This window comes from Zootermopsis nevadensis, unplaced genomic scaffold (genome assembly GCF_977971745.1).
Source record: "Zootermopsis nevadensis isolate Lab colony 2312 unplaced genomic scaffold, Znev_1.0 Znev_ptg000010l, whole genome shotgun sequence".
Classification (NCBI taxonomy): Eukaryota; Metazoa; Arthropoda; class Insecta; order Blattodea; family Termopsidae; genus Zootermopsis; species Zootermopsis nevadensis.
In genome coordinates, this window is record NW_028259142.1 from 20326033 (window position 1) to 20353915 (window position 27883).

The 27883-nt window shown below is 42.6% G+C and overlaps 1 protein-coding gene across 1 annotated transcript in view; it reads left to right on the forward strand.

Moving 5' to 3' along the window:
• Positions 1–27883, forward strand: part of Kul (Kuzbanian-like) — an 87656-nt gene that overhangs the window by 20344 nt on the left and 39429 nt on the right. Inside the window, exon 3 of the mRNA XM_087346784.1 lies at positions 16926–17047. Within this exon, the coding sequence (XP_087202910.1) occupies positions 16926–17047 (122 nt within the window). The remainder of the gene's footprint in view (positions 1–16925; positions 17048–27883) is intronic.

Sequence of the window (27883 nt, forward strand, 5' to 3'; positions counted from 1 at the left end):
CTTTGGTGCGAGCTGCAGACCATTAGATTATTTATAAGGTTTTTAACTCCAAAAGTAAAATCTCGTATAAACGGGAAAATTGTGACTAACAGAGTGCATATAGTTTTTTTGATGGGAAATATTTACATTTTTTTATCAGTCTTGATTGTCCGAATACCTTATCATTCAGTACATAGCATTGCACATCATAGGAGTTAATTTTTCTTAATCCCAGGAAACTGACCGTGATTGGAATCCAAGACAGTCGGCGAAACAGTTTTTATATAGGCGCCACTGTTCTATCCGAGTTACAAAAACATTCTCACCGGGTCTCGAACCTGGAAAATGTTTTCGGGATTATGTATGCCCTTTGCCCCTGTAAATTCACTTCTGAAACAAAAAAACTTTGGTCTTGGCTCCTCTATTTTTTTTCCGACCTACAGAAACGTCCTCACCGGGTCTTATAATAGACGACAATTTTTCTAAATTTTGACGTTTCCAAAATCTTTTCCTGTTTCAAGAAATAAGCGTCCGAAATTTGGGGGCAAATTTGTTATCGAACTATAAACTTACAAATGTATACGTACCTACAGTTTTAATTTTATGTATTTATATGATACGAATTTTAGGCATGTAATTTAATCGATGTTACCTGAAACTCTTTATTTAAATAGCTAATGGTTACATGAGTTTCATTTCTTGTAAGAGTTTGTTTTATGCAGTAAAAGTGTGACAGTCGCTTTTATAATAACCCACTGTTCCAGAAAGTGATATTATAGCGTGAAAGTATAAGAGTTGAACAAACTACGTTCTGTGTTTAGACTAACCACATTATCACCTGGTGTACTGTGTGTTGCCTATGTATACAGTGGTAACACATTTATCAAACCGCGCCCTACCACACCACATTTATGCAGTTTCGCCTTGCCCGCAGAGACTTTTGTTTTCAGTTTTGAGAATTTATTGTACGTGGAGTCGCCTTCCTTTAAAATACGGTTTGTGGCGTAATAATTGCGTGCGTTATTCGTACGTAAGATATTTTCAGTACTATTTTGATTGGAGTAATGAGTTTAGATTTGTCATAGAAGAAGGACTTCAGAAGGAAACATGAAAGACTTGATTTATTTTCATTTAATGATAATCTTTTAATATTTGGCACCTATAATGCGCCATTTTGAAACTCCAATCACGTGTATCCATGGCAACCATTTTAGCTTATGCATGTCTTGATGTGGTTATTAGATATTTAATGACGTTAGACTCATCTTCTAACGTGTTTATAAGGGGCTTGGGATGGAATTACGAGAAACATTTGTGGATTGTGGATCGAGAGGGATCTGGTAGGAAGCTGACTAGGTTTTGGTGGCGTCTGTGGTGGTGTAGGGCGGAGTCCGCGTTTGGCCGGGTTTGGAGACGGTCGGTTTTGTGTTGATGGGTTTGACATGAATCTTGCTTCAGTCGCCATTAAGACGGTTCCACATTTAATTTACTTTATTAAGATGTTTTATAATTTTTTTGTATTTTCAGTGCAATTTTGCGAAGACAATAGATTCTGACACAAGAAACTTTAAAGCTGTTTATTACAACAAGGTTCATATGCTCATGTTTTATAATAATAGGAAGTTAATGGTTCCTCCGAGAGTTCTCTGGAATTTGGCGGTTTGTTTATTTATTTATATTTCATTTAACGACGCTCTTTCAGTAACTCAGACTACATAACTTCGAATGAGGCTATTATAATGAATAATTAAATTTGAAAGGTTGTGGAAGGAAGTGGTCGTGGCCTAGTTTAATGTATTGTATCGGAATTTGTCTATGGTGTCTGAGGAAAACCACGAAATACCCAGTCGGGATAGCCGGCCTCCGGGCCGAGATTTTAACCATGGTATTTTGGCTGTTATGCAGCCAACTGATTGGCAGGAGGAGAGGAAAATAGTCGGAGGTTGAGGGTCGGAAGGAAATGCTTGTATAACAACTGGCACTGTTGTAGCAGAATTAATTTGGAGTTTGTTTTTAAATCCGGTGCAGGCAACTAACAGCTTCGTACGTGAATCGAATTTTGTAGACCATAACACAGCAGTAAAGAGGTTGAGAGCTTGGAACAGTGTGAAGGTTAATTGGCATTCGTTCTCTTCTCTATGCCACGGTTACGAGAGGCATTGTGCAGGAAATGCCACGAATTTGCCCGTGGTAATTACATCGGAGGGGTCCAGCTCTACCGCGCATTGATCGCAACTGCAAAATATAGCCCGCGCAACTTCGAGACCTGTACAACAACGCTCGTCAGTTGTTTGCTCTGTTGTTCAATTTTCCCCACTCAATTGTTTCTCAGGTAATTTGCCTGTTGTAGCCTTCAGCCTGCCAAGCGCAGGGCGTACGTGACCCAACTCGCTAATTGTTTCCCGTGATTGAAAAATACGAGCGAAACTTGAAGGAATAAAAAAAATATGATGATTTTATGCATGAATTAAAGTGTGTACGTGAAATTTGGGTGATTTCTTACGATGTGGGATGATGGAAGTAATTTATTAAAATCAACACAACGTCAAAAAATATATAAATTTTTCGCTAAATGATTGTTAACTGAACGTGTTTTTGACTGTCAGTGATAGAATGTGGCTTGGATTGGTTGATTTTTTCGTAACAGCTGGAGAATCAGGGGGGGGAAATGGGAGTTCGGTGGGACCGTACATCAATTATTTATAGATTTCAAAAAAGCCTACGACTCTGTGAAGAGAGAAGTGTTATATAATATTCTTATTGAATTTGATATACCAAAGAAGCTATTGAGTCTAATAAAAATGTGCTTAAATGAAACCTGCAGCGAAATTCGAGTAGGTAAATATGTATCTGAGACATTCCTCATCAAGAACGGTCTAAAACAAGGAGATGCTTTGTCTCCCTTGCTCTTTAACTTTGCCTTAGAATATTTTATTATTTATTTATTTAGGAACAACAATAACAAATCAAAATGATACTCATGAGGAAGTTAGGAGGAGATTAAATTCTGGAAATGCTTGCTACTTCTCAGTTCAAAATATTTTGTCTTCCCGTCTGGTTTCTAAGAACCTGAAAATTAAAGTATACAAAACAATAATCTTGCCTGTTGTTTTGTATGGGTGCGAAACATGGTCTCTCACTCAGAGGGAGGAGCACAGATTGCAGGTGTTTGAGAATCGGGCGTTGAGGAGGATATTTGGGCCTAGGAAAAAACTGCATAATGATGAGCTCAAAAATCTGTACTCGTCTCCCAGTATTGTCAGGGTGATTAAGTCGAGAAGAATGAGATGGGCTGGGCATGTAGCGCGCATGGATGGGACAAGAGGTGTGCACCGGGTGTTGGTTGGGAAGCCTGGGGGGAAGAGACCTCTGGGGAGACCCAGACGTAGATGGGAGGATAATCTCAGGCGGGATCTATGGGAGATAGGAGTTGAAGGAGACTGGATTTTGTTGGCCCAGGACAGGGTCCGGTGGAGGGCTTTGGTTAATTCGGTGATGAACCTTCTTTTTCGGTAAGCCATCTAGTTTGTTAGTTAGTTAGTGATAGAAAGTGTTGAATCTAACGCAGGACTGTATGAGAGAGCTGAAAGTCGAAACTACGATCAGAAAAGGATTTATCTCTAATAAATGATTACGTTTAAGATCGATTATTATTGGTGTATTTACGACGTATGTGCGATCATTGATTAGGGAAAGAAATTATGTTTGCTTGAAAAAGGAGAATGTAAAGAACGCCTTTGATGCGTGTGCATTCCATCATTTGCCGTGCTCTTTGACTCCCCAGGAGGACGCCGATTGTCCGTAATTACTTTGTGTGACAGACGACGGCAGGTTGATATAACGCGGTTGTCAGGGCGTTAATCAGATCAGGGCAATTCGTGTCTCTGAAGAGGCGGGCTTATTACGGCTTTAAGAGCCCTACGATGTAAGCGTTGAAGTCCCTGTCACACGATCAGGCTTGGCTCTTATAACACGGTAACGCCACGTGCAGCAGACCTGTTGTAATAATTGCAATTGAGGAAATTATAAACTGCTAGTCTTTATTAGAAATCTAAAGATTAAAATATACAAAACAATAATCTTGCCTGTTGTTTTGTATGGGTGCCAAACATGGTCTCTCACTCAGAGGGAGGAACACAGATTGCAGGTGTTTGAGAATCGGGTGTTGAGGAGGATATTTGGGCCTAGGAGGGAAGACGATGGGGCGTGGAGAAAACTGCATAATGATGAGCTTAAAAATCTGTTCTCCTCCCCTAGGGTGATTAAGTCGAGAAGAATGAGATTGGCGGGGCATGTAGCGTGCATGGATGGAACAAGAGGTGGTTGGGAAGCCTGAGGGGAAGAGACCGCTGGGGAGACCTAGACGTAGATGGGAGGATAATCTCAGGCGGGATCTATGGGAGATAGGAGTTGAAGGAGACTGGATTTTGTTGGCCCAGGACAGGGTCCGGTGGAGGGCTTTTGTTAATTCGGTGATGAACCTTCGGGTTCGGTAAGCCATCTGGTTGGTTGGGTCCACTATTTGGGAAGCCTGAGGGGAAGAGACCTCTGGGGAGACCTAGACGTAGATGGGAGGATAATCTCAGGCGGGATCAATGGGAGATAGGAGTTGAAGGAGACTGGATTTTGTTGGCCCAGGACAGGGTCCGGTTGGAGGGCTTTGATTAATTCGGTGATGAACCTTCGGGTTCGGTAAGCCATCTGGTTGGTTGGGTCCACTATTTGGGAAGCCTGAGGGGAAGAGACCTCTGGGGAGACCTAGACGTAGATGGGAGGATAATCTCAGGCGGGATCAATGGGAGATAGGAGTTGAAGGAGACTGGATTTTGTTGGCCCAGGACAGGGTCCGGTGGAGGGCTTTTGTTAATTCGGTGATGAACCTTCGGGTTCGGTAAGCCATCTGGTTGGTTGGGTCCACTATTTGGGAAGCCTGAGGGGAAGAGACCTCTGGGGAGACCTAGACGTAGATGGGAGGATAATCTCAGGCGGGATCAATGGGAGATAGGAGTTGAAGGAGACTGGATTTTGTTGGCCCAGGACAGGGTCCGGTTGGAGGGCTTTGATTAATTCGGTGATGAACCTTCGGGTTCGGTAAGCCATCTGGTTGGTTGGGTCCACTATTTGGGAAGCCTGAGGGGAAGAGACCTCTGGGGAGACCTAGACGTAGATGGGAGGATAATCTCAGGCGGGATCTGTGGAAGATAGGAGTTGAAGGAGACTGGATTTTGTTGGCCCAGGACAGGGTCCGGTTGGAGGGCTTTGATTAATTCGGTGATGAACCTTCGGGTTCCGTAAGCCATCTGGTTGGTTGGGTCCACTATTTGGGAAGCCTGAGGGGAAGAGACCGCGGCCTTCTTCTTTAGCAATAAATATTAACCCTTTCGTTGTGTTTCAACTCCAGTCCTCTGATCTGATTGCGTGCATATTATTATTTGTTCTGTACTGAACATACTCTTTGCTGCCAACTTCTGTAACATTTAATGGATTTCATTAAATTGAACTCGCTGGCCTGTTTACTTTAAATTGGACACTGAAAGCGGAAAAACTTCATAAATAAAGAAAAGTCTTGCTGAAGAACGCTGTTTTGAAAATTCATAAATAATGAATCTCTAACTAGTTATTTTACTTGTATATAAAGAAGTTGGCTGGCCCAGTTACTATTCAATTCATGTCTGTATGGACGTCATAATTACGTTGTTAGACGTGTTTCCCAACATTTTAGAGTAATTAATAGGCTCCTTTTAGTACGTAGTTACTTTAATTACTTTAATTAACATTTCTGCAGGAACTGGAAGCGTGTAGTGTAGAATTAGATTTTGTGCCTGATAGTGGTCATTTATTAATTATGAAGTCTGAGGACTTGTAGTAATTAAGTAACCTTCTAGTGCTGAAGTCACTGTATAATCGTTGCCAGGGAAGTACCGAGGAAAATAACAGCGAATCTGTAGAGATATTTAAGTTTCCATGAACCCGGCGCAAATCAAGGAGATTTCTGCTGAGTTGACATCTTGTATAATTTAATCTTAAAACCTTAAATGCCGTGCAGTGTATTGATATACAAAATCATGCATAGAAACAAAGACTGTTTACACTTTGAAAAGACACTTAGTGCCAAACGCGTTTCGACCTCAAGAGGTCATCATCAGTGGCAAACAAATTAGTTCATGTTAAATCATACAAATCATAAGACGATGGTTTGTTATAAAGTATAAAAGGTCGCAGACAACGACACCGTAGACCACCAATGGAAACCTCAACACAGGCCAGTGGACATAAAACTAAGTAACTCAATTTAGATAATACACCAATTCTTGTGCAATTAACGTCCAGTGTTGTATTGCATAAAGTGTGGTGTGCTGTTTTGTTCTGTCTCATTGTTTTGTTGTGTCTTATTGTTTTTGTTGTGTCTCATTGTTCTGTCGTGTCTTATTGTTTTGTTGTGTCTCATTGTTTTGTTGTGTCTTATTGTTTTTGTTGTGTCTTATCGTTTTGTTCTGTCTCATTGTTTTGTTATGTCTCATTGTTTTGTTCTGTCTTATTGTTTTTGTAGTGTCTTATTGTTTTGTTCTGTCTCATTGTTTTGTTGTGTCTCATTGTTTTTGTTCTGTCTCATTGTTTTTGTTCTGTCTCATTGTTTTTGTTCTGTCTCATTGTTTTGTTATGCCTCATTGTTTTTGTTCTGCTTCATTGTTTTTGTTGTGTCTCATTGTTTTTGTTGTGTCTCATTGTTTTTGTTCTGTCTCATTGTTTTTGTTCTGTCTCATTGTTTTGTTCTGCCTCATTGTTTTTGTTGTGTCTTATTGTTTTGTTCTGTCTCATTGTTTTTGTTGTCTTATTGTTTTTGTTCTGCCTCGTTGTTTTTGTTCTGTCTCATTGTTTTTGTTGTCTCATTGTTTTTGTTCTGTCTCATTGTTTTTGTTCTGCCTCATTGTTTTTGTTGTGTCTTATTGTTTTTGTTGTCATTGTTTTTGTTGTCTTATTGTTTTGTTGTGTCTTATTGTAGGACCACTGCCACCGGGTAAAAACCCATTTGCAGTTAATAATAAATAAATAAAATAATAAATAAATGATTTAATACGAATTAATTTGTTTGACATTGATGATGACCTCTTGAGGTCGAAACGCGTTTAGCTCTAAGTGTATTTTCAAAAGTGTAAATAGTTTTTGTTTGTATGCACGATTTTATATATTTGTATAATTTAATTCAGATCTGTTAGTAATATTTGTGAATTCGTCAAGAATTACTTTTCTGCATGTTATGAATTTGAGACGGAATCCACCTCCAAATGGCTCCTGGGCTGTCGTCCTTAACTTGTTACCTTATCTATGTGAACAGTTTGATAACTTTATGGAATACGCTAGATCCCGAAGCTGCGACCAAGAAGTTCGTTGTGGTACGCCATGTGGATCCTTCGCACGTTCGTATGGGTTCACTTAATTTGGGAAGCCGTGACCGTGCACGCCATGTTTTATGTCGGTCGCAGGTCCGCTGATTCTATGACGACTGTTTTGAAGCGTTCTTCTCGGGTTTCCTTGCAGTGTTTACCGATAAATACACAGATCATGAAACCAGCTGCTACATAAATGCGACACTCCTTGTGTGAAAATGCTCGACGTTTCAGAGGTACTTACTGATTCCATAACAAAGGCGTGGGAAAAACAATTTATGTTAATTGTGTTCATTATCGAAGCAACAAATGCCCCTGAAACGTCGGTGAACTTCTACCAGAATGCATGGCCGCCAGATCGCAGCACCTCAGCATCCACCTCACGACTTTCCTCATCCGCCATTTTGTTATCACCTCCATATCATATTTAATCCAAATTCGACCAGTGGGCCTCGAGTTGAATCGACTAGAGAGACGAACGGACAGATAAGACTAACTCATAATACGTTCTCGCTACGCATTTCGTGTACAGAACTCAAAAGAAAATGTGTCGGAGATTGAATGCCAAACCAGTTGTAGAGATTTTTTTGTATCCGTATAAAATCTGGGGAGACCTAGACGTATATGGGAGGATAATCTCGGGCGGGATCTATGGGAGATAGGAGCTGAAGGAGACTGGATTTTGTTGGCCCAGGACAGGGTCCGGTGGAGGGCTTTGGTTAATTCGTTGATGAACCTTCGGGTTCGGTAAGCCATCTGGTTAGTTGGGTCCACTATTTGGGAAGCCTGAGGGGAAGAGACCTCTGGGGAGACCTAGACGTAGATGGGAGGATAATCTCAGGCGGAATCTATGGGAGATAGGAGTTGAAGGAGACTGGATTTTGTTGGCCCAGGACAGGGTCCGGTGGAGGGCTTTGGTTAATTCGTTGATGAACCTTCGGGTTCGGTAAGCCATCTGGTTAGTTGGGTCCACTATTTGGGAAGCCTGAGGGGAAGAGACCTCTGGGGAGACCTAGACGTAGATGGAAGGATAATCTCAGGCGGGATCTATGGGAGATAGGAGTTGAAGGAGACTGGATTTTGTTGGCCCAGGACAGGGTCTGGTGGAGGGCTTTTGTTAATTCGGTGATGAACCTTCGGGTTCGGTAAGCCATCTGGTTAGTTGGGTCCACTATTTGGGAAGCCTGAGGGGAAGAGACCGCTGGGGAGACCTAGACGTAGATGGGAGGATAATCTCAGGCGGGATCTGTGGAAGATAGGAGCTGAAGGAGACTGGATTTTGTTGGCCCAGGACAGGGTCCGGTGGAGGGCTTTTGTTAATTCGGTGATGAACCTTCGGGTTCGGTAAGCCATCTGGTTAGTTGGGTCCACTATTTGGGAAGCCTGAGGGGAAGAGACCGCTGGGGAGACCTAGACGTAGATGGGAGGATAATCTCAGGCGGGATCTATGGGAGATAGGAGTTGAAGGAGACTGGATTTTGTTGGCCCAGGACAGGGTCCGGTGGAGGGCTTTTGTTAATTCGGTAATGAACCTTCGGGTTCGGTAAGCCATCTGGTTGGTTGGGTCCACTATTTGGGAAGCCTGAGGGGAAGAGACCTCTGGGGAGACCTAGACGTAGATGGGAGGATAATCTCAGGCGGGATCTGTGGAAGATAGGAGCTGAAGGAGACTGGATTTTGTTGGCCCAGGACAGGGTCCGGTGGAGGGCTTTGGTTAATTCGTTGATGAACCTTCGGGTTCGGTAAGCCATCTGGTTGGTTGGGTCCACTATTTGGGAAGCCTGAGGGGAAGAGACCGCTGGGGAGACCTAGACGTAGATGGGAGGATAATCTCAGGCGGGATCTATGGGAGATAGGAGTTGAAGGAGACTGGATTTTGTTGGCCCAGGACAGGGTCCGGTGGAGGGCTTTTGTTAATTCGGTGATGAACCTTCGGGTTCGGTAAGCCATCTGGTTGGTTGGGTCCACTATTTGGGAAGCCTGAGGGGAAGAGACCTCTGGGGAGACCTAGACGTAGATGGGAGGATAATCTCAGGCGGGATCTATGGGAGATAGGAGTTGAAGGAGACTGGATTTTGTTGGCCCAGGACAGGGTCCGGTTGGAGGGCTTTGGTTAATTCGTTGATGAACCTTCGGGTTCGGTAAGCCATCTGGTTGGTTGGGTCCACTATTTGGGAAGCCTGAGGGGAAGAGACCTCTGGGGAGACCTAGACGTAGATGGGAGGATAATCTCAGGCGGGATCTATGGGAGATAGGAGTTGAAGGAGACTGGATTTTGTTGGCCCAGGACAGGGTCCGGTGGAGGGCTTTTGTAAATTCGGTGATGAACCTTCGGGTTCGGTAAGCCATCTGGTTGGTTGGGTCCACTATTTGGGAAGCCTGAGGGGAAGAGACCTCTGGGGAGACCTAGACGTAGATGGGAGGATAATCTCAGGCGGGATCTATGGGAGATAGGAGTTGAAGGAGACTGGATTTTGTTGGCCCAGGACAGGGTCCGGTGGAGGGCTTTGGTTAATTCGTTGATGAACCTTCGGGTTCGGTAAGCCATCTGGTTGGTTGGGTCCACTATTTGGGAAGCCTGAGGGGAAGAGACCTCTGGGGAGACCTAGACGTAGATGGGAGGATAATCTCAGGCGGGATCTATGGGAGATAGGAGTTGAAGGAGACTGGATTTTGTTGGCCCAGGACAGGGTCCGGTGGAGGGCTTTTGTTAATTCGGTGATGAACCTTCGGGTTCGGTAAGCCATCTGGTTGGTTGGGTCCACTATTTGGGAAGCCTGAGGGGAAGAGACCTCTGGGGAGACCTAGACGTAGATGGGAGGATAATCTCAGGCGGGATCTATGGGAGATAGGAGTTGAAGGAGACTGGATTTTGTTGGCCCAGGACAGGGTCCGGTAGAGGGCTTTTGTTAATTCGGTGATGAACCTTCGGGTTCGGTAAGCCATCTGGTTGGTTGAGTCCACTATTTGGGAAGCCTGACGGGAAGAGACCTCTGGGGAGACCTAGACGTAGATGGGAGGAAAATGTCAGACGGGATCTACGGGAGATAGGAGTTGAAGGAGACTGGATTTTGTTGGCCCAGGACAGGGTCCGGTAGAGGGCTTTTGTTAATTCGGTGATGAACCTTCGGGTTCGGTAAGCCATCTAATTAGTTAAAATCTAGTAAATTGGTGACGGGGGTGATATATATAATTTCTTTCTGGGGGTTCCCAGGCAATGCCCGCTTTTCCTTGTGCTAACGGCTACAGGAAAGTGACCATATACCATGTATTTGTTTTTATTTTTATCAATTGTTTTATAGAAGGATTTAAAGAGCTCATTGTTTGCAGTGGAGTGCAATAGTTATATTTAAGTTTCTGGATTTCTATGAGAAAATTGCGTGTTTAAATAACCCCGCTGAAAACATAGTAATCCCTCTTACACTTTACTTCTGCAATATCGATTTTAATATTATCGTTCATTCAACGTCTAGGTCTCCCAAGTGGTAATTTCTCTTGAGATACGTACGTATCATCTCTCCTACGCGTGCCATCTCATGTTCCTTGATTTGATCGCCGTGATAAAATCAAATACAAATGCAAAGAGAAGATCAATTAGATGGATTTAATACTGCCGACAGCCTATCAAGTTGTGTTCGCATGGAAATGAATCTGGAAAAAAAAAGTATACTTTCACAAATATTGTAGACTTGCCAATGAATCAGCTCTGTGCTGACTGAACGTAGAAACTGCATTCCTTTGTGTTCGGTGAGTGGGCGCGCAGGTGTGGCCGAGCTGACGATCGCGTAGGCGGTGACAGGACGCGGACCGCGAAGGAAATTGTTTTTCTCCAATGCAGTTACGTCCTCAACGCGGTCCGTGTCTGCTCAATGTTGCAGCCCGACTCCACGGAAGTGAATGTTTAGGTTCCATGAAAGGCGGTGGATTTATTTGTCAAATGAACTTATTTTTCATTCTCAAGAAACGCCTTGCTCCCACGAGTTTCTGTTTCCAAGGAGACTCTAAAATTGTCCTTAATTATCTCCCTTTGTTCAATAACAGGCTATGACGTCACAAGTTACAAGTCTATAATTATGCAATCACAAGGATTTAGTCTTATCTTCTAGAAGGAATCTTTCTTCAAGGCTTTTTATATCCAGATAATTTAACACTAATCTTCTACATCAAATTAATTTTAATAGCCACGATATATCCGTATCTTTATCGTGGTAGTTTAGCTTTGCTATCTCTAACAATTTATATGCCAGATCGCTTTCCTTTGCTACTCGCTACTACCAGCATTACAGAGGTTTTTACCGTAACAAAAGAACAGCGACTGCCATGGACTATTATCCGGAAGTCCGCGGTCGCCTTGGGAACGAGCACATTCGGCATTGATACAGAAGCGATGTTTCTGTCTCTGTCGGATTCCGTGGGATTTCACACAGACTCGACGGAAAGCCAGGAACAGCCACAAGACTGTATTTGAACTAATTCAGCAACGCGTTTGAGCTTCTAAAGTTTTTATTCAGTTTCGCAGAGGTTTCTCTTGTTTTGTAGTTGAACGCGGAGTATAAAATGTCTGCCTCAACATTGGCTTATAACTTTCTGCTCAAAGCTTCTTTGGGGCGTTTTTTTTTTTTTAAAAAAGGAGTGGGTGGGGTCTGAGGTTTCATAATGCTTATAAAAGTGTTCTTAGTTACCGATTGCTAACTCCATGGAGCAGAGTCCTTCTTCAAAGTTAGGTAGTCGAGAAAATGCACGAATTCTGTGGAACCCCGAAGATCCATTACCACGGTTCACAAGGACCAACCACATGCCCGTGTCTTGTGGAAAATCAATCTAATTTATTTTATATTACTACATTGCGCCTCACCGCCATCTTGTCACGGCACACTCGAAACTTTGCTTGTCCAGCTCCTTTGCGATATCTCCTTCTCTTTCCCTCTTGTAATGAAGCATTTACTTTTTGATTTCGTTCTTCAATACTTTTCTCCATTTCCTTCTTTTATAGATCATTATTTTCAGTTATTATTTATCAATCTCTTTTATTACTTCTATATGTGTATTGTTTACCTGTCGTATGTTGTTTCTGGAAAAAGGTTGCAAAGTTTTATTGGCAATATACGTGATAAGTCAAGTTCTGGCTCACAGGAGTGCCAACTTAAAAACAACACAACACTGCAATATGTTACCTCCCGGTTAGAGGAATTTGCTACAACCAGTGACCTTGTATTAATTTAAGGGTTCGATTAATATTTTGCTATACTAATGCAATGTCCAGGCTGTGCACTGGCGTCCCTGGTTTCTAACCGCGGGACCACGACATCGTTCCCGGTGAAGTCCGTTCGGGATTCGTGCGGGACGAATTGGTTTTTCTCCCGAGTCTCTCTGTGATCTGTTGTCTTTCCACAGCTGCTGAACGTTCACTCATGCATCGTCTTGGGGATGGACAAAGGGCCAATTAGCGGCCTAAGTTCCACAGAGTCTCGCCCCATCGTAGCTGGAATATAATGTCCGTTGAAAATTTAGCGGAAATTTTCATTTATTTTAGAAACGGGTGGCTTGTATGTCGGTATCATTTGTACAGTCTCAGTACAGTGAACCCTTGAAGTCGCAGCTTGTCCAAACAAGACTGGAAAGGTGCAATTTTTACCGGAATGCACGCATGCGTTATTTACAATTTCTGAATTATTAATAAAATATTTCTGGTCGTCTTGGAAAACTTTAGTTTTCAATTGTAAAAATCACGTGGAGTTCATAAATTCTTCATGTGCTATAGATTAACAGCGATACTTCATACGGCGCCTTAGTTTCACGGCGCGAAAGGAATTACTGTACAAGAATTTTGTATTTTTCGAAAATCTTTTTCCATTCATCATTGCATGGTCCTACCGCAAGTGGCGCTAGTGTCGATCCCACCTAAGAAGTTTGTTAATCTGAGATGTTGGTACTGACGGCTAAGAAATTTTGAAGTATGATTTTAGGGCAGTCCCCAATGGCACGACGTCCATACCAAATTTAGTCCAAATCCGTCTAGTGGTTCTTGAGTGAACCATGCGGACGGACAGACAGATATGATCAGCCCCGTGTGCCTTTATTACATGCACGTCATGCAGAGAACTAATAATTATGTTAGAATTCAGTACATAGCGCAGATAAAACACAACTTTTCACTATTACAAAAGATAAACTGATTCATATCCTCGTGCGTTCTTTTCAGCGTGCATTTAGAGGAATTAAGTTCTCCTCTGTCGATAGTTACCACTTTTGCATCCAGATCGCAGCACCTCAGTGTCCACCTCACGAGTTTCCCCATTCATCATTTTCTTTCCACTGCTCGTAGGATATTCAAAATACGTTTTTGGGGTCGTACAGAATGGCATAACCACTATATCAAATTTCATCCAAATCCGTCCAGTGGTTCTCGAGTTGAATCGACGAGACAGACAGGCATTACCAAACCGTAATGGCTTCTCTCTATGCATAATAATAATCCTTTTATACTGAGAATCATACGAAATCCACAAATACAAAACAAAAAGTTGATTGATTCTGGAATCAGCAGTTTTTTTTCTCCATGTTATAGCATTTTCTAAATTACAGACAGAAGCCTTTGCAGGTTCAGTACAGTTCAGTTGAAACATTAAGCTTTGAATGCCAACACAAAGAAACGCTGAGGTGAGACCAGAATGATATGCACGTGGTATGGCCATAATGCTTTCAGCGCATGCGCAGGTTAACCCCCGCGGGCAAACATACGTACGCCTGCATTTATAAGCGTGGATTGTGTTTGCAAAATGTACGAGTGAGGTGCTGTGAGAATGTGATTCATATTTCAGGGCGTAATGAGAGAGAGTTAACTAAATGTGAAACGCGTTTTATAACTCGCTCATGTGAACTGTTTTGTGTGCTTTGTAAATCTATTCAGGTGTGTGAGCGGATATTCCGTTCTCGTATTACAATTGGTCTTATGAAAATATCGTATTGGTTAAAAACAGATTTGGCGGTGCTAACGAATTAAAATAAAAACAGCCGGGAAGAATAAAATTGACAGTGGAAAGTTTAATCAAGTAAATGATTAGGATATTGAAGAAAAATCATCCAGACCGACTCTGGGGTCCACCCAGCCTTCTGTCCAATGGGTACCGGGGTCCTTTCCCGGGGATACAGCGAGGCCGGGTTATGACGCTGACCACTCACCCCCATCTAGTGCCGAGTTTCAGAATGAGTAGGAGCTATACCGCCTCTCCTCCTTAACGTCTATATGGCGCGTACCGGGATAGCTTATTGGAGAAAAATATGAACTTAATAGTATATACGATCAAGCTGAATACCGATTAAACATATGACAGGAGTGGACAGGATTAAAAGTTAGTTTGTGTGGCGTATTTTAAGGGTTTAGTGGCGAGAATCGAGTTTAGCGTGAGAAATGAAGAACACAAAAGGGTTAATTTGCAATATATATATATATATATATATATATATATATACAATCTTTACAAAGCATTACTGTAGATGCATTTAACTTGAGTTGGCGCCAAGAATGCCACTAGTTAGTATTCTCGGAACAGTTGTGTTGCATAGCAGCACAGTCATGTGTGCCCTTCTGTACCAGGCTAATGCAAATCAATGATGTGGTCGAAAGGGAATCTTGTGCATTGAACCAGGGGCCAACGGGTGTCAGCATTTCTCTGGCCTGTGATAGCACACATGTGCATATGTGGAATCCAGGGGCGTCAAAATTCTAACTAGGCTTGATATATATGGCTTACTTATCTAAATATTCATTTCCAGAAATGCAGGAAAATTTACTTCATAGTAAAACGCAAATGAATGAGGTTCCATTTAAGACTTAATCCTGACTTCACGCATGAAACTACGGAACTAATGACAGCATTGAATTCTTACAGCCGTATCCGTTGTTACAGCTGATTTACTATTTGAAATCGATACGACGTTAAATTTTATCTGTTTTCCCCAGGTATCTCCTTTGTCCCGAAATATTGTTCGACGCTTGTCATTGCCGAATGATTCACCGATAGCAGCAAATTATTTCGATGGGAGGCAAATTCTAAGAACAAACACGCGTTCTGCTTGTGACTGCCACCACGGTCGCCTAACTTCTGCACAACTGGCATGAGCTGCGGCCTAGCAACTATGATGACCTTGACTCGAGTTTCACTAAGGATACTGGAGACTTTACGTAAGGATCCGATTTCGAATCTCCTCACAGAAGCGCTCTACCCCGTCTCGAATCGACATCGTGACTTTTCTCAGGCCCTCCATACAACTTTTTTTGATACTGTCGTGAAATAGGCCTCGAACGTGTCCTTCCACATCTTTTATTCCGAGATTCGGCGCTACATGAGCTTTATTTCTGATGAAACAGCGTCGTTTCATAAACAAAAGATCGATATGTAACGTGAGATGAAGTTGGAACAAAACATAATTATCTGTGTGAAAATTTGGCGGTGCGTCATACTCACGTAAGAGGAATTAGGCGTGTAGATACGCACATCCTGGACCTGGGCAACAGATGGGGTGAGTGGTCAGCTTTGAGCTTCGCCGACCTTATCCCCAGTGCGCGCTTGTGCTCGGTTCTGCCGGTACACCTGAAGGGAGGGGGCCACTTAGAGGAACCCAGCCGTAGACGGGAGGATAATATTAAAATTAATATTAAGTTAGTGGTGTTGGGTGACCTGGACTGGATTTATCTGCTTCCGAATAGAATTTAGGTTCTGCACAGTCTTGAGCACTGTAATAACTTCGTGAAAGGAAATAATTCTTGTGCCGTGTGGTCGTCTTTTAACTCCTTCAATTTGTGCGGTGGGAGCTCCACGAGTCGTAAAGACGTGTTCGAGTAACGGGAATTTATGCATCACAGTCCTTGTATGTAGAGGGTAAAGGAGTTTCTACTGCCAATTACAGCGTTCTCTTGCCTTCCCCTGCTGCTGTATTTAAGTACTAACACGTGCCTGTGTCATATTAACACAAGTGACCTCTGGCGAATGCGAAAATCTACACACAACGCGAGGTTCTCTGCTTGTAATCTAAGACCGAGCTTTAACGCCTGCAGTATCTGATGCGACTACCCGCCTGACAGACGGGCCGGAGAAGTTGCCGCATCAGCACGGCGATACAGTGAATTCTACACAGGTTTCACGAGACGAGAGTATGAATTTTTTGTGCATGAAAAATCGTTGAAAACTACTTCTGAAATTGAATGACACGACTCATTTGCGGTGGCAGGAGCTCGGATCTCTGTAGAAGAAGACGATAAACAACAGGGCGGTCCTGATCTAAAATCACGATGTAATCCATCGCCCTTCGTACAAGAGGCTGCCGTGGTTCAATTCCCAGCGCATTTCAGTAGTGGATTCCTCTCACCAAACACTTATATTTCACTTTCTTCTCTTTTAAACATTGCTTGTTAAACTTAAGAGAACCTATTACATCAGACCCAGTTTTCTTTACATAAACTACACTTCCTGGTGGCGGACGGCGAAACATTGATACCGGCTCCTAGCATTTCCGCATTGACCAGGCGTTGATGTGAGTTCGTCATGCGTGTTTTAGGGTCTTCAGGTTGCTGCTGAGGCCCGACCACGCCATCTTCAGTCCTGACGCTGTGTTCGAGGGCTCTTCGGGGCGCCAGTTGTACTTCGACCCCGGCAAGGTGTACGTCGGCACCCTGGAGGGTAAGTTTCCAGTGATTATACCATTATGACCTTGAGATCAGTCGGTAGATTCACTGATCTCAAGCTGGAGGCCGGAATTCTATTCTAGGCAGAGGCAAGGGGGCTTTCTCACTTAGTCCAGACCGCCAGGTTAGTGGCTCCAGGGAGCTGCTTGTCCGAGAGTAACGTGGATGAAGCAGACCATTTATTATCGTGGTTCTGAATGCCTGGAGCGTTTCTGTGAAATCTCTGTACAGCTTTATAACCAGCTCCTCAGTAGCGCAAGGGGAGGTTTTAGGTTAAGCTAGCCAGAATACTCTCCGCCTGTCACTCAACAACAGTGTTCATTAATTTAATCGTAAGAGCCCGCCACTGAACCCTGTTTAATATTTTAATATTATCCTCCCGTTCACGCCTGTGTCTCCCAAGTCCAGATGGTCGGGTCACTAGACCCTGTCTGTCTCAAGCCAGATGGCTTCAGTCCACGCCGTGTGTACCTGAGACATTATTCCAGTGTTCTCCCATGTCTACAGTCTCTGAAGTGGTCTCTCTCCGTCAGGTTTTCTTATTTGAATTTCTCATATCTTCTGGGCGTGCTACATGCCCACGCCAATCTCATATTCTTTGATAGAACGACAAAGTCACGATTATTTTTCCACAGTAGCTGCTGTTACAAGATGGCACAGATCGACCTGCGTGTTCGGTGGGAACAGTCGTTGGTTTAGGAAGTAATAAAAAATCTTTCTTTTATCGAATCGCTTTCAGCCATTTTCTTATAAGAGAGTATATCCGTTTTCGACTCCACACTCTGTTGCGGATCTAGCCACGAACATTCGCGTCTAAAAATTACGGTATTAACTGTGCGCATTTAATTGCGTAATTGTGTTCCAGGCCGTTACCATAGCGACCCTTTTGTGCTGATACCAGCTGCCATTTATTTTTCTTGATTCTAGATTGTGTTCGTGAATGTGAAGCGATTACTCGTGGCTGTTTTGGGAGATGAGGGGGGGGGCCTGTAACACCCCCCTCCCTCCCCCAGCTTCCTTTACACCCTGGCCATTGTGTCTTTTTTTATGTCGTCCATTCCCACAGAACATAAGCCATTATCAGTAATCCCGATTAAGCCATTAACTGTCAACGGGTTATTCTTGCTACAGAGTCTAAGTTTCTGGTGCGATACGAGAGAAAAATCCCTCCGCGCGAAATAAATTTTACCCTCTCGTGCTATGGAGAGTGAATCCGTTTTTTAACGCGCCAGGCGTTAGGACGAGAAATTTGCATTTCGTATGATACGAATTTAAGTAAATTGTAGCAGCCCTGATACGTTTAAATATAATTTATTATAATATTACAAGAGCATAAAATTGATTGAGTCGTTTATTATTGACACTCCGTCTACACGACAATTTTTTATTATAATTTCGATGTATATAGAGATCCGCTACATGTTTCGACCTTAATTGGTCATCTTCAGGTGGTTAGCTTTAAGTTTATTAGTACGTAATGGACTGTGGTGAAGTCAACAACAGAAAGTGTGTTATAAATTAGTAGTCATTTCTCTTAGATTCGAAAAGTTAAAGAGAACTACCTGAAGATGACCAATTAAGGTCGAAACATGTAGCGGATCTCAATATATATCGAAATTATAATAAAAAATTGTCGTGTAGACGGAGTGTCGATAACAAACGACTCAATCAATTTTATGCTTTTGGAATATTATAATAAATATGTAGTGGATTTTTAATAAAAATTGAAACTGTTGTGTAGACGGGCTGTCAATAATTAACTATCAACGCACAGGAGTACCCGTCCATTACAACTATTGATTGAGACGCTTATAGATTCAAATAAGCGTGTGAAGTACCATTTGATAATTAAACACGAGGATGACTGTTTTCTCGGACGTTTTCAGACGTTTCAGAGGAGCTTGCTGCCTTCATCCTCAGGACGCTAGAAGCAGCAGGAACCTCTGAAACGTCAGCAAACTTCTTCCAGACTACACTTCCCGACATCCCAGAAGACAATTATCTTCATAATCATCGCCGTGAAAACGTGATATCTCGCAAATTCAATCCGAATTATTTTATATAATATGCTTCTGTTAATCGGTTAATCGTCTAATCTGTCGGTTCGTTTGTTGGCTCGCGCTTCTAAACCAGATTGTGATTAGTGCACAAAAAGTCGATGTCAGCTCATCCTCGCCGAAGGATATGCAATGCGCACATGAATTTATTTATTCATTTATAGTTTAGTTTTTAACTATACAGCCTCGAATAAGAGGGTGATGGCGGGTAATGAATTGGAAAGGATACGGATCTAAGCCGTAGTGGCCTAATTTAAGGTACTATCGTTCGTGTATCAGCAAAGCAGTGGCGTTGTTTCGACGTTTCAGACCAGCGATTTGTAATTTTGCCAACTCATCCTACATTTATAGCCAGTCACGTGCGACAGGAGGGCATTACATAAACTGTTTATCAGGGTCACCAATTTATGAAATAATCGGCTTTTTCTGTGCATAAGCCCCTGGGTTTACGAGCGACGGATTTTGGACAGATTTGAACTCGGGATTATTCCAGTTTGGGGACGAATGTCGCCTGAATTAAAGGGTGGGGGGGATTTAGGAGGGGGTAGGAATGAAATCTGGCAACGTTGCCTGAATCTTGCCAATGTGGCACGTGGAAGAGAGAATGAGAGAGAATAGTCGATGTGCGTGATGTGAAAAATCGATAGTAGAAGCCAGTAGTAAGCGATAACAAAACTGCCTTGTGTACCTGCTTCTAATCTTCTGATCATAAAGTCGCCGACTGCGTATCTAAGTGGCCGTGATCTTTAAAGCCACCCGAAATAACAACTTAAAGCATGCGGAAGGCAGATCAGTTCACGGAGAAGCGGTTTATAGAGACTTTGGTAGGCGTGAGACTTAACAGATGTTTACGAGCTCAGTCATTCGCTGAAAATAAGTAGAATCACAGAACAAACAGAGAATGGTTAAGAATTGAAAAGTCGCACGAATTTGTTATATGATCCGTGCATTCTACATGCTTCGCTCATCTCATTGTATTATGTCTGTTCACTCTGTTCGTACTGGATGTCAGTACAAATTGTGAAATTCTCGTTATGTGAATTCTTTTTACGTCCTGATATTACATATTTCCGCTGTCGTAAGATCAAATATTCTCCTGTTCGCTTTTTTCTCAGACACTCTCGACCATATACCGCCACGGTGGCCTGGTGGTCAGAACACTAGCCTTGTAATCCTGGGGTCTCGGGTTCGATTCCCGCCGGTGCCCGAATTTATAACTTGTGTTGGGCAAGGCCGTGGTCTAGGCAACACGGAGTTTTCCTCCGTGGCATCCCAACAATTACTCCATTCACACACAGAAGAAGGCAATGGCAAACCACTTCTGGATCATCTGCCAAGAACGTATATGAACAGGTCCCAGTCCGAGAAAAGGATGGAAGGATCCTGTTCATATGGACCTGTCCTCAGACAGAACACTAAATAAATAAAATATAAGACATTAGAAGGACGGCTTCTGTTTTACAATTTTTGTCATTTTAATTTTTATCCGTTCTTAGTCCAAATGTTGTCTGCAAAATACGTTTACTCTTAACTTCCCACCTCTAACCTAACCTAATTTTGTCTGTCATTTAAACAACAAAGAAAAACATGTACTTTAGTGTATTTTAGTTATTTAATAATTTAGACAGCATCCGAGACGACAGAAAAACGTTCCCTCGGGTTTAATCTGCTCGTACTTTGACAATATTGCTCTTCTGGGGTTAGTGCTCCGTGTGGACTCGTACGTCAATGCCACCTTTCGGGATGGAGTCCACACGGCGTCAGAACCAGGAGAACAACACTGAAATCTTCACTTCCGTAAGAAACTCAAATCTCACTCGGCCATATTCGATCTTAAACATCTTCCAGAGTTCTTCATGTGTCATTAAAAGAAGTAATTTAGGAGGTGGTGTAGGGTAGCCATTCCTTGTTATAATTACGGTCATTAGCCATATTGGTCCTTTTTTGTTGTAATTAATCTCATACTGTAGTGTCTTACTTTAATTTCTAACTTTAGGGCGCAGAGAATTTGGTAGGTAGTTGCTCAGCAGTCCAAATCTCTCTCGCTTCTTATGAAACCCTGACGTCCATTATCGTGTTCATAAGAACCCGTCGCAGGTCTGTCCCGCATCAAAAGAATCCAGACCTAACTCTCCCGTACAGTACATTTTAATATCATCCTGCCATCTTCGCATAGGTAACTCAAGTTGTGTCTTCTGTTTATGTTTACCGACCAAAACTACGAACGCATTTCTTTCCTTCGGCGTTCGAGGTACACACAGGCGCCGACCGCCTCAACCTTCGTGGTTCGATCAACCTGATAAACTGTGCAGAGATATTTCTTATCATATGAAACCCGAAGGCTCATCCTTGGTAACATGACGGTCGCGCTAACTTTTGTGGGGAGGGCGTAGTCGTCTTTAAATGCTGGAAGTTGAGGAAAGCTTTTTTACCACTCGGTTAAGAATTTTCTGACTTTCCGTCTGCTAATTATCATAATTCTCAAATATTTGCTGCTATGAGGAATGCTTATTTCCTTGATAATTGTACCCACAACCTCGAGCAGCAAATGAAGATGGCTGTCTTCTGGGTTGGCCTGATGATGGAGGTGGCAATGACCTCTGAAACGTCGGTAAACTACTACCAGAATACACGGTGCAACAACCCAGAAGACAGCCATCTTCAGACTCACCGCCATAAAAACCTGAAATCTCATTCAAACAGCAAATGTTCATCTACAAGGAGTGGATTCAACTCGCTCAGGACAGTCTACTTGTAGGTTTATCTGAAGACGGTGATTAACCTTCCTGTTTCATTTAAAGACGTTAATCGTCTTGACCAGCTGAGCTACCACTAGATTCTTAACAAGGACTTCGATCCGCGGACTTACATTTTCAGAGCATGGAGCCAGCAGCTTTTATTAATGTTACGTAATGAAGAGTCCTCGACGGCTGTCAGATGGCTCGTGGCAAAAGAGTTTCTTGTGCGTTTTTTAAGTCTTTTCAGCGACTGTACGACGAAAAACTTCACTGTGGGGGTTGGAGGCGTTGGTCCCTTAAGCTCACGATACACTAAAAGCATTGCCAGAGCTTTTAAAGTAAACTTCTGGTAAAGAGAGGGAACGAGTCGCCAGGGCTGTCCATTTGGAAGTCTTGGACACACATTCTGTCCCATGAACTCTGTTTTCATTTACCTTCGTTGAATCATCGTAGTGGGGTCATGGCGGTCTGGTGCAGAATGTGGCCCGCCAGTGGTGGTTGTTGTTACGAGTCACTTCAAAGCTTGAAGTTACTTTCCAGTCTACACATATATATATAGTATTCTGTATTGTTTTTGAATTTATGAGTGAACAGAAGGCAACTGTGGGCGTAGAACTGCTTATTTGACAGCTAATAGCCCCACGATATCTGTAAAAATATGTACAGGATGTCCCAAAAAGTTATATACACATTGTAATTTATTTTATTTATTTAGTGTTCTGTCTGGCGACAGGTCCATATGAACAGGATCCTTCCATCCTTTTCTCGGACTGGGACCTGTTCATATACATTCTTGGCAGATGATCCAGAAGTGGTTTGCCACTGCCTTCTTCTGTGTGTGAATGGAGTAATTGTTGGGATGCCACGGAGGAAAACTCCGTGTTGCCTAGACCACGGCCTTGCCCAACACAAGTTATAAATTCGGGCACCGCCGGGAATCGAACCCGAGACCCCAGGATTACAAGGCCAGCGTTCTATCTATTGTAATACGGAATATTAATCTTATTGTCGATCTAATTTTGAAGTGGTACTGGAAATTCGAGAATGTACTTGAAGTGCAAAGTCAGTGGACACGTGGACTTGAAACCACGCCTTCAACAAGACTAACAATTACAAGAATTCGAGATAAATTTAAGACGTAAGGAATGACGTGAGGACAGTTTTGGTCTGTGCTCGGAATTCGGAGAATCCCTGAAGAAGGGTTGTTAAGCCAGAGTGCGTCGGTTAAATGTATTCTGTGAGTGCGATATTGTTACATGTGCTTGTTTTGAATCTCCGCTCTGTCAGTTGAAGAAAAAGTTAACGAAACCCGAGGTCCACAGATCGAATACCGGAATGTGTTGTGGTAAGCCACGCAATCAATTCGAGTCCTTCAGGACTCGGTATCATTTTGTGGCTATACACGTAGTCAAGCTACGTAGTGGGAGATTTAACGTGGCTGGCATTATCCTCGAATTGTGTGTTCTGTACACACGGATCATGTGACCATTCGATCTATGCCGAACACAATTAAGGTCATGTTGGGGACTGAGGTTTTGTTCGCAGACTGTGATCGTTTTGACGTGGTATAGTCATGTAGGTAGTAACGAATGGTTCGGAGGGACTTATTACCTTGAAGGTGGAAGAACCAGGCTCCTGAGTTATTCTCAGATGTGTTCTACATCTCAGGGGCGGTGATAGATGATTCTGGAGAGCTCTCGGGACGAGGTTCAAGAGAGAAATTCCAAAAAGAATTCCACCCTTTGATACTTTGTTTGAAGTATAACGCGCGGTTTTCATTTTATGATTCATTCCATGCCTTATAAGTTTCAAACCGGTATCTTACTTCTTGGACTGGAGTACCGTAAGACATTCGGCCGTATTCAGTTCTTATTGTCTGCAAGTATCGTATGATAAAGGCTGTTGGAGTATTTTATTATTATTATTATTATTTATTATTTAGTGTTCTGTGTGACGACAGGTCCATATGAACAGGATCCTTCCATCCTTTTCTCTTCTCGGACTGGGACCTGTTCATATACGTTCTTGGCAGATGATCCAGAAGTGGTTTGCCATTGCCTTCTTCTGTGTGTGAATGGAGTAATTGTTGGGATGCCACGGAGGAAAACTCCGTGTTGCCTAGACCACGGCCTTGCCCAACACAAGTTATAAATTAGAACCCGAGACCCCAGGATTACAAGGCCAGCGTTCTAACCGCTAGACCACCTCATCTTATTATTATTTAGTGTTCTGTCTGACGACAGGTCCATATGAATAGGATCCTTCCATCCTTTTCTCTTCTCGGACTGGGACCTGTTCATATACGTTCTTGGCAGATGATCCAGAAGTGGTTTGCCATTGCCTTCTTCTGTGTGTGAATGGAGTAATTGTTGGGATGCCACGGAGGAAAACTCCGTGTTGCCTAGACCACGGCCTTGCCCAACACAAGTTATAAATTCGGGCACCGCCGGGAATCGAACCCGAGACCTCAGGATTACAAGGCCAGCGTTCTAACCGCTAGACCACCGTGGCGGTCCTGTTGGAGTATTGGAATAAAAACCGCTGATTCTTTGCCCTGGACTCTTAATGAAGGCGAATGGCGTGCGTCACACTCCGGCCGTCTTATCCTTGTTAAATGACGCCTCTATGCACATGGGACAAGCGTCCTAGTGTTCCCCAGGACTCGCCTGGACCCAGCGGTGACGAGAGAGATCCCTGCTCTTACCCGATACCTAACCTCGTTTTGTACCAACAGAGACATCCCCAGTGCGTTTTTGTTTGCAAGTGCATAATCCAATTAGGTCGTTTCTGACTTTTTTTCGGAATTTTAAGTTTCTCGTGTAGACGAATATTAAGCTTTAATTTCTTCTGAGATGACCTTATAGAAGGCGATCATGATTGAGGCAGTAAGCACCTCTGAAACGTCGGGTAGCGTAACAAATCCAGGAGACTGTCGTCTTCGTATGTCGGAACCTTAAATGCGCCAGCCTCTGAAATTATTTCAGCGCCATTAAACAGCATATGAACTAACGAAGCGTGTTTAATGGAACATGGCGGAACTTCTGCTTTGTAATCGGAAGGCTGTCTGATGAGAGAGGAGAGCGAAATCGGTCGGCGCAGGTTGGTCGGGCGTGGCACTAGTTTTTTTCTCAGCTGCCGACTGCGGGGTACAGACGGTTTAGTTCATTCAAGATGTTCCTCGTAAGACGAAGCGTTTTGCAGAAAAGTCGACTAAACTCAGCTTCAGAGTTTCAAGTCAAAAATACAAGACCTTTGCGTCCTCTCCCCTCAAGCGCCTACATGGCGTGTACCGGGATAGCTTTGCTGTTCGAACTTCACGTTGGACTCAAACGTTCGACGTTTCCTCCACGTCGATTTGCCTATGTTGGTTGTGCTTCTGACTACACGAAACGTTATTATATAATTGTAATTATTGTCTCATACCCTCGCCCACAAGTCACGGTGGTCTAGCGGTTAGAACGCTGGCCTTGTAATCCTGGGGTCTCGGGTTCGATTCCCGGCGGTGCCCGAATTTATAACTTGTGTTGGGCAAGGCCGTGGTCTAGGCAACACGGAGTTTTCCGCCGGGGGCTTCCCCGGTTTCTCCTTGGCATCCCAACAATTACTCCATTCACACACAGAAGAAGGCAATGGCAAACCACTTCTGGATCATCTGCCAAGAACGTATATGAACAGGTCCCAGTCCGAGAAAAGGATGGAAGGATCCTGTTCATATGGACCTGTCGTCAGACAGAACACTGAATAATAATAAGATGAGGTGGTCTAGCGGTTAGAACGCTGGCCTTGTAATCCTGGGTCTCGGGTTCGATTCCCGGCGGTGCCCGAATTTATAACTTGTGTTGGGCAATGCCGTGGTCTAGGCAACACGGAGTTTTCCTCCGGGGGCTTCCCCGGTTTCTATTACTCCATTCACACACAGAAGAAGGCAATGGCAAACCACTTCTGATCATCTCTGCCAAGAATGTATATATGTATGAGCAGGTCCCTGACAACCTGAAGAGGTTGGAAGGATCCTGTTCATAATATATGGACCTGTCGTCAGACAGAACACTACAAATAAAAAAATAGCTTTAATATCATGTGTTCAGCATCTTCGTCCCCTGTAAACAAGATTCATCGACCTTTAACTACCGAATTCCTTCCCACAGTCTCGCTGTAATTGTAAGTCTGCAATCTGCCACCTTTCATTTCACAGGAAGACATCAATGAAACTTTCTCTTGTTTTTTTGAAAACATATTCTCTCATTCTGTCTTTGCAGATTTTTAATCAGTTACATGTTTTATTCTTTGTACTCTCCCGGTAGCTTTGCCAAATATATGTTAATCCATTTCCTCTTTCGCTCTATTTTCTTGTGAGGCTTTAAATTATTCGTCTGTCCTTCGTAACTCTCGCTTATTAAACTGGTCTTTTTCTACTCTAAAATTCTTATCAAATACTTCATTTCGGCCACCCCGCGCAACCGGACCTCTCCCATTACCGATGTATTTTTTTTTTAATTCGTGACTGAACTGTTTCGGTAAGGTGCGTTGCCCTGGCTATTACGAGAACTTCGTGGACGTCAATGGAATTATAATTCAGATAGAGACGCGATTATTTCTCAGGGATATTGTAATTGTATATTATTAAAACGGACGGGGAAAATGATATATGAAATATAAGATTATGTGACAGAAGTGTGTGATGGACTTTGTGTTCAGTAAGTGACTGACACAGATTTGTAACAATAACTCAGTGAGACATTGCTAAACGGTGAACTGAGCTAAAGTTTCACATTAATGTAATCTTCTGAGCGAGGAAAAATGCAGGTTCCAACTACCACTGCCCCCGAACGGAATTTCTTAAACCCCAAGTCAAAATTCTACAGTCAACCCGGTAACGTTCGATTTTAGGAACAACTGTGTCAGATCCCCACGTGTTTTAACGAACGTAGAGGCAGAGTGGACCATGAAACTTGAACTGAGGTACAGGGAAATACGTCTAAATATGCGTACGATAAAATAAAAGAATAATTCGAAATACAGAGCGAACGGGTTTCAGGTAGAACCGTTCGCTGAATATGTAAATGTCTGTAGTACCGTCTTCCAAAATCTACCCTTAGTCATTTCTGTTTGTTTCCATCTGTCCTCTAAGTCCATTTTTCCACTCAGTGCAACGCGAGACTCTCGTAAGAACAAATAACAGTTCTGTAAGATATTTACCTTTGACGTCTCCTTTTCTTAATGGACACTCGTCAGTAGCTGCTGAAGTCTGGTTCTCTGTTACTCTCAGATAATCCATCTTCCTGATATTTCGTTTCTCTTACTTTATTCCATCTACCAAAACATGTTTTCACATCAAATTAATTGAATCTGCTTAAAATATCATCCAATTATTTACATGTAACCGAGTTCAGTGACCGGAAGTCCGCTCTAACAGCGCCTACGTCCAGAATGACGTCACAGGAACGGATAAACGTGTGAAGACACGGCCCCTTCTCGATTTATCAAATAAACTTAAATAACTCTATTAAAATTAAATTATTTGGTTATTCCGTCAAATCACAATGTATTTAAAATAAGGTAATTAAAATAATTAAAATATCATTCTGTGTTCCATATCGAATAATCGATTTACAATTGGTAACAGTTATTATTCGATTCGATTCGATTATTCGATATGGAACAAAGAATGATATTTTAATTATTTTAATTATCTTATTTTAAATACATTGTGATTTGACGGAATAACCAAATAATTTAATTTTAATTTAATAAATCACAATATGACGCAACTACACTATCTTAAATAACTCTGAGAAGGTAAAAACCATGAAGAGGGACGCTTATTCGGATAAACAAAGGATTTAAACTATGAATTAATGAAAGGAATAAAACATATTCCATATGAAAGCCTTTCATCTAAATTACTGCAACCTCTGTAGTTGAAAGCAGATGTTGGTACGTACCCCGTGTTATAATGCACTGAGTCTTCATTACTTGAAACGAATACAAATTATGTTCTTAATTAATCCTGTGAAACTAATTTACGAGGACGTG